Source organism: Corylus avellana, chromosome ca9 (genome assembly GCF_901000735.1).
Source record: "Corylus avellana chromosome ca9, CavTom2PMs-1.0".
NCBI lineage: Eukaryota > Viridiplantae > Streptophyta > Magnoliopsida > Fagales > Betulaceae > Corylus > Corylus avellana.
The window spans coordinates 8,415,640-8,423,270 of record NC_081549.1 but is presented as its reverse complement, the minus strand read 5'-3'; the positions used below and the strand labels follow the sequence as shown (position 1 = coordinate 8,423,270).

At 34.0% G+C, this 7,631-nt stretch overlaps 1 protein-coding gene across 1 annotated transcript; it reads left to right on the top strand.

Moving 5' to 3' along the window:
- Positions 1-5,855: 5,855 nt before the first annotated feature.
- Positions 5,856-6,671, top strand: LOC132191266 (transcription factor ORG2-like). The gene is made up of 3 exons (XM_059606211.1): positions 5,856-6,011; positions 6,113-6,475; positions 6,585-6,671. The coding sequence occupies exons 1-3, from the start codon at positions 5,907-5,909 to the stop codon at positions 6,669-6,671; spliced, it is 555 nt and encodes a 184-aa protein (XP_059462194.1). The 5' UTR covers positions 5,856-5,906.
- Positions 6,672-7,631: the final 960 nt, after the last annotated feature.

The window sequence follows — 7,631 nt, the reverse complement described above, 5'->3', positions numbered from 1 at the left end:
TCCAATTCTATAGGGTTATGATTGTTAACTAAAATGTCAGGGAGCTGCAAAGGTCATAAATAACATACGTAGAACATTAACCTTTTGCCAATCACATGAAAAACTATAACGCCTCCAATTCGTTGGGGTTAGGATTGTTAACTAAAATGTCAGAGAGCTGTGAAAGTCATAAATAAGACACATAGAGCATTAACTTTTTCCCAATAGAATGAAAAATGGCAACGCCTCCAATTCTATAGGGTTAGGATTGTTAACTAAAATGTAAGAGAGTTGTAAAGGTCATAAATAATAGACGTAGAACATTAACCTTTTCCCAATCGCATGAAAAACTGTAACACCTCAAATTCTTTAGGACTAGGATTGTTAACTAAAATGTCAGAGAGTTGTGAAGGCCATAAATAAGACTGGCAGAGCATTAACATTTTCCCAATAGCATGAAAAACTGGAACACCTCCACTTCTACAGTGTTAGGATTGTTAACTAAAATGTCAGAGAGCTGCAAAGGTCATAAATAAGACACACAAAGCATTAACTTTTTCCCAATAGCATGAAAAGCGGTAACACCTCCAATTCTATAGTGTTAGGATTGTTAATTAAAATGTCAGAGAGTTGCAAAGGTCATAAATAATAGACGTAGAACATTAACCTTTTCCCAATCACATGAAAATTGTAACGCCTCCAATTCGTTAGGGTTAGGATTGTTAACTAAAAAGTCATAGACCGCAAATGTCATAAATAAGACAAGTAGAACATTAACTAGATTATTAAATGCATGGATTGAAATTAAATGTGGAAACATAAAGATCTAAAGCATAGCTATATAATGAGTTCATAAAAGAATATTCTCTCTTGTGTCCTAAGGCACTTATTTAAAATAATTTTAACTAAATTTGGTATTCCCCATTAATCTAACTTGCTTTTGGCCTTCTAGTGGGTCTCATTCTAACCAAGTATGCTATTACATCTTGTATGCTAGGGTTGCGTGATCCACTTTTAGATCATGCCATTATTTGTGCCCTTGGACGTGCCTCTAGCTAACTGATTAAATTCTAGGTGCACTCAATTTAGTAAACTAGGTGATGCACCTACCTTTAGGGCCCTGCATTCTATCGTAGTCCGGTATCATGCTTCTATCTTTTCTTAGGCTAAAATATTCTTATAAAGTAAATCGCATTTTCATATGCCCATAACTTTCTATTTTCTTAAAATTTGAGGGCAATATGGAGGGGTTTTCGCTTATGTGAAATAATAAACGTTTCTTTCTTTGAAATCATATAAGTACCAATTGTTCATTAGTGAGTGATGATAGTGTAAAATTTTCATGGAAAGAAACATAACACGTGATAAACTTAAACATTATAACATGAGTAATTATTGCATAAAAGCTTATGTTTCCCCTTATAAAAATTCTTCTTTACAATAAGGCTAAGGGTTTAATTATGATCAACCCTTTTTTTAAAAAAATTATTTTAAAAACCGTTCATTTTATTTGAATAAAATTCATTTTATTTGTTGCTTCACCACCCGGTAGTAGTTAGGGCCGGCAATTTTGACACAACCCGCGAGCCTGACACGAACACGACACGAAAAAACAGGTATTGGGTATGGGTTAATCGGGTTCGGCTCGTAATCGGGTCTACCCGACTAAGACCTGAAAATTTCGTGTCTGGCGGGTTGACCCGCTAGACACGATTACTGTGCGGGTCTGGCGGGTCGACTCGTCAGATCCGCACAGTATCCGGGTCTGGCGGGTTGGCGGGTCGACCCGCCAGACCCGAATTTTTAATTTAATTTAATTTTTCTCTCTTTTTTTTTTTTTTTTTTTTTTACGCGCCTATTACAATCTTTTTTTTTTTTTTTTTTTTTTTTTTTTTTTTTTTTTTTTTTCTTCCAGTACAAACTTTTAAGAAATTAAGACTTACTTTACCATTTTCAGCCTTTGGGGACAAGGAAGCCTGCTTCAAGAAATAAGTTAATACATAATTACCAACAAAAGAGAAAGCCAACAAGAAAACTGTGACTTTCATTGTTTAAATTAATTTTTTAACACTTTTGTTACATGTGTGACTAAATAATAAGTGGACTATTTTAATAAATGAACTTATAATAAATGAACTTACTTGTTTTAACTTTTAACTTTTAAGTTTAGGTGAAATTATGAGTTTAGTAATTTCTTTTGGAATACAATTTGTCAATTACAGTCACTTTCCGATATATATATTTTTTTCTTATCCTTTATTAAAGCCTTTAATCTCTTGGAACTCAATTTTTTGCATTGACTATATTGATGTATTATTGTATTAGTATTATTATTACAATTTTGAATTTTTTTATTTTGAATTTTTAATTTTATAGTTTAGGGTAATCGGGTCGTGTCGGGTCGTATCTACCCGATTAGACCCGATTATTTTAAACGGGTAAAACGGGTCGTGTCGGGTTACCCGGCTATTTTCGTGTCATAATCGTGTCAAACCCGATTACCCGTTTAGCTAAACGGGTCGTGTCTGGGTTTAGGCTAATTGTGCAACGGGTATTCGCGGATCGTAATCGGGTCGTGTCAGGTACCCATTTTGCCACCCCTAAATTAGTAGTTAGCTTTTTAAGGTGAAAATGTCACATTAATTAGGGACTTTTCTAGAAGAACAACCATTAATTCTTACCTATTTTATGAGTAGGCGTAGTAAGAAATTACCTGTTTTATGAGTAGGCATAATAAGAAATTACTCGTTATTTTATTTGAGCATGGCTATATTAATACTTGTTCGTTAAAAGTCCTATATGAGGGGGTCTAGACATTGAAAATTGCAGACATTCTTTAAGTCTGACTGAGTTATAACCTGATCCAGCTCTATTAGCAGAACATCAGTGGGACTCAAAGCGGCTACTATTAATAAAATTGAAAATTCCTCATTTTGAAAGTCAAATTCTCACCTTAGTATATGTCTAAGAGCCTATTTGAGATTAAGTTTAAGAAATAAAGATTTTAAGTAAAAAAATGTTTTTTTTGGCAAAAGCTTCATTTTTAAGGTTTTGTCAAAAGTTTATTTTGGCCATTTTTAGGCTTTTTGAACCTTAAAAGCGTTTTCAATTTTTTTACCAAATGAATATATTTTTTTTAAACAGACTTTTTGAGTGTTAAATGCACTTTTAAACCCCTCAAACGCACTCTCAAATAAGCTGTAAATCACTTCAAAAATCTTTTAAAGCTACTGGCCCCTACGGCAAATATACATGAACAGTATACATACAAGTACTGCCAGATAACAATGTTCATGAATATCATCAACTTTAGAGTACTGCATCAGTAGCACTGAAAAGGGCTGATCAAAAGCTTTAATAAAGTACCATGTATTACAAAACATTACATAAATGTTCAACTTTTGACAGCATGCATCAATTAATATATACCACTGAAAAGAGCTGAACTGAAAGCTTTCATCAAGTACCCCAGGATATAAAAAATTACATGAAACCCTAGAACATCCCCCATTCCCCCCACTTGCCACTCCATGTTTTCTTGAATTGTTTTTTTTTTTTTTTTTCTTCAAATATTTGGTCAGGGTACAATAATCATAGTAAGGGTGACAGGTGATACTGTATTAGAGTTATGATGGATCATATGGCGTGCATGCCCATATGGCCCATCACCTAGTCTTTCACTTTCAGGTGAAATGTGTTTGTGGCACAAATTCAATGAAAGAAAAAGGGAAGTTTATGTTCCAAATTCGACATTATTAAATACATGTATCAGTCCCTCATTGTCCGGTTTCCTTCAGTTTGGCATTATTATTAAAGCTGTTCATAGAACAAACTGGCTGCAACTTATTTATCAGGAAACTGCATATAATGAAAGGGCAATTTCTATGTCCTTTCCCTCGTGGCCAAACAAAGAAAATGACATTCTTAAAGCTCAGAAGAACACATCGAATTCGAGGTTTGCTGTAGCCAGTACCTATTCCAGCCAAAGAAAGATGGACTCTAATTAGGCCTTATATCCAATGCAGGCTCAACAAAATAAAAGATATATCAATTATTTTTTGGCTGTTTTAAGCAATTATTTTAATAATTATTCTTCTCTAATCTGCAGATCCAATTAGATCCAACTAGAGTATTCGTATGATCTGATTTGAAAAAGTTATTTACAACTGTCTCATTAGTGTTTTTTTTCTCTTCATTTTTTCAACAAGTACTTGTAAAACATGGACATCTTCTGGGTGTTACTTCAAATTTTTTTTTTTTTTTTTTTCATAATGATCCTTCTATAATCTCTAGATGTTTGGTCAACGCCTTACCAAATGATTTTAAAACATCCATATCCATATCCAATTACATCCAATTTTTGTATGATCGATTCGTTTTTTAATGTTGGCGGTTTGTAAAATTTTTGTTTTTTGTCTCTTGTTTTTTCTTCTCGATCGGAACAGAAACATTAACAAACGATCTAAACACAGAAAAACACTTTTCACATCACTTCAAAACATTTTTTCAAACAAAATACAAAAATAACCTAATTAACAACAAAAATGGTAATAAAAAACTAATTAAGCAGTAACATTTTTGCCTAAAAGATTCATATCTAACTTCTGTTGCATATAATCGAGTACTAATTAACAAGTTTGTATTTTAAGCAAAAGAATGTCATGTACGTTTGGATTTTAAGTAATTGTTTGTCAATATATAAGATCATTTGGGAGGGCTCAGAAGGATGTGCGCTTCCCACGCGATGTCGGACCTCATGCACGTGCATGTGAGTATTAAGCCAAATAAGAGCTCGTGCATGCCATGCCAGGCACGTGCGCAAGTTATATGTCCACTCTGCTAAAATTCTCTCTAGGTAGAGAATTATAGTATTGCAAGTGGGAAAAAAATAGGGAAGAATAATTGAGGTAAAGTCATATCAAATCTTCTGTTGTTTTTTATCCAACTCTTGTTTATTTATTTATAAATCTATATATTGTTTGGATGACATAATCTTCCACGGATAAGACCTAAAATCTCGCTTAATTATTGATAATATAAAAGATTTAAAGGACATTTTTTCTAATATTATTAGAAAAAATTTAATAGTTTGATATATGTAGTCGCACTGAATCCTCTCAACCTATATATTACCCACGCATCCTTTTTCCACATTCTCCAAGCCAAATTCTGACCATTGTATGTGTAGACTCGGAGTATGTTTGGGATTACATTTGAGAAGTAGAATTTTTAGTAAAAAAACATTTTTTGATAAAAGCTTCATTTTTAAGCTTTTGTTAAAAGTGCGGTTCAACAATTTTTAGGCTTTTTAAACCCTTAAAAGCACTTTCAATTATTTTTACCAAACGAATATTTTTTTCTTCAAATGAATTTTTTGAGTGTTAAACGCACTTTTAAGCATTTTAAACTAACACCCAAAGGCTCTAATTAAGCCCAGTTAGAGCTTGTGCATGCCATGCCTGGCACGTGCCGTTTACATGCCCAATCTATTCAAAATTCTCACTAGTTGGACAAAGAAAAGGAAGAATTGATGTCGAGTCATCTAATCTTCTTCTTATTTTATGATTTATAAATCTATTATAAATGATCAATAAGTAATGCTTAGGTAATCTTATAAATTTATAAAGCAATCTCCAACCAATCTTATAAGTACATTGTCATGATCATCTTCATTAACAATCCAAATCCCAAACAACCAATCCACCATGTGTTCTGCATTATCACCGGCGCCTCTGATGCCATCCAATAATGGATGGTACTTATTAGAGAATAATCCCATAACCAATTACCAGAGCTATGTGCATGGAGACCCCGAGATATCGGAGATATCGGACTCACTCATCCATTTCTCTACTAATTATCATCCGACACAACTCCAGCTCGACCCGGCAAGACCACCGACAACCATTACTGGTGATTCCAAAATTATGTCGAAGAAGATTTTCCATAACGCCAGCGAGCGTGATCGTCGTAAGAAGATGAATGGATTGTACTCCACTCTCCGTTCCCTGCTTCCCGGGGCAGACGAAATGGTATATATACAAATATAATTACCTTTGGATTTCTATCATTTGGGACCTTTTTTTATTTATTTATTTTTCATGACTATTTTGATGATGTCGTACGTTAACAGAAGAAATCAAGCATTCCGACAACAGTTTCACGGGTGGTGAAGTACATACCAGAGCTACAGGAGCAAGTGATGGGGATGATTCAAAAGAAGGAAGAGCTTTTGTCGAGGATTTGTGGGGAAGGAGATCATGAAACTCGTCAAGAGAAGAAACCAAAAAGCAGAGCTTGGAGCACATTGTCGACAGTTACAGCAACTCAACTTGATGATGGAGGAGAAGTAGTGATTCAAATATCGACATATGCAGTGCACAAGAATGCATTGTCTGAGATCCTCGTCTGTTTAGAGGATGATGGACTTGTGCTGTTAAACGCCTCATCCTTTGAGTCCTTTGAAGGGAGGGTCTTTTTCAATTTACATCTTCAGGTTTGTTATTGTTTTTGTATAAATGTTATTTAATTTGTAATAATTAATTCATTAATTAGGCTACAATTAATCTATTCTAATACTTTTTCTGGTTTGGGTAATACTGCAGGTTGAAAGAAGGGAAAGATTGGAGTGCGAGAGTCTAAGTGAGAAACTCATGTCAGTGTATGACAAGAGGGAAGCTATGCTGCCATGATTCAAGATAACTTTAGCCGTTTATGTCATATTTTCTTATGTGATTCTATGTACTAGTGCTTAAGTGCTTTAGATATGTTTAACTAGACAAGCGGCTAGTGTACAAAAGTAAGTAGATGTGCACTCGTGTAGCAAGCTTGTAACAAGTATGAAGGAAATTTGCTTGACCTGGCCTTTATAAAGGAGGCATTATCTTTTACCCTACAAAATGAAAGATGTTGATGCAGATCGATTGTTGCATGGTGTGGGTATCTACCAAATCAGAGAAGAACGGCCGGTAGGAGCCGGCGGAAATTCTCCAATGGTTAAGAGCATGTTTGAGAATGCGTTTGAGAAATAGAGCTTTTAAATCAAAAAGTGATTTTTGGGAAAAACTTCATTTTTAACCTTTTGCCAAAAGTGTGTTTTGACAATTTTTAGGTTTTTTTGAACCTTTAAAAGCGCTTTCAATTGTTTTTACCAAACAAGTTCTTTTTTCTTCAAATGTAATTTTTGAGTTTTAAACGCACTTTTATGCAATTTAAACACACACCCAAGCATGCCCTAAGTCAATAATGACCATGAGAGAGAGGTTGTGGAAGGTGCACCCGTGTTTAGGGTTTGTGATTGAGAAATATAAGAGTTGAATCGAACTATTATACTTTAGACCCCAACAGCTGGCAGCAAAAATAAAAAATTACACGAAACAATGATAATATTTCAAAATATATATACTCACTACAAAAAAATAATTTTTTCTTGACTGTAAATTTCTGACGTTTTATAGTGTCCGACACGTCAGAAATTTTTTTCTGACGTGTCATTTCTAACGCGTGTTGATTGTCAGAAGCATAGGTGTCAGTAAAATTTTTTTCCTAATTTGTTAATGGGTAAAACGTCAGAATTTTCTGACGTTCTATTGATTAACACGTCAGAAAAATTTCTTGACATGGTAAATTTCGCCACGTCAGAAAATTCTGAC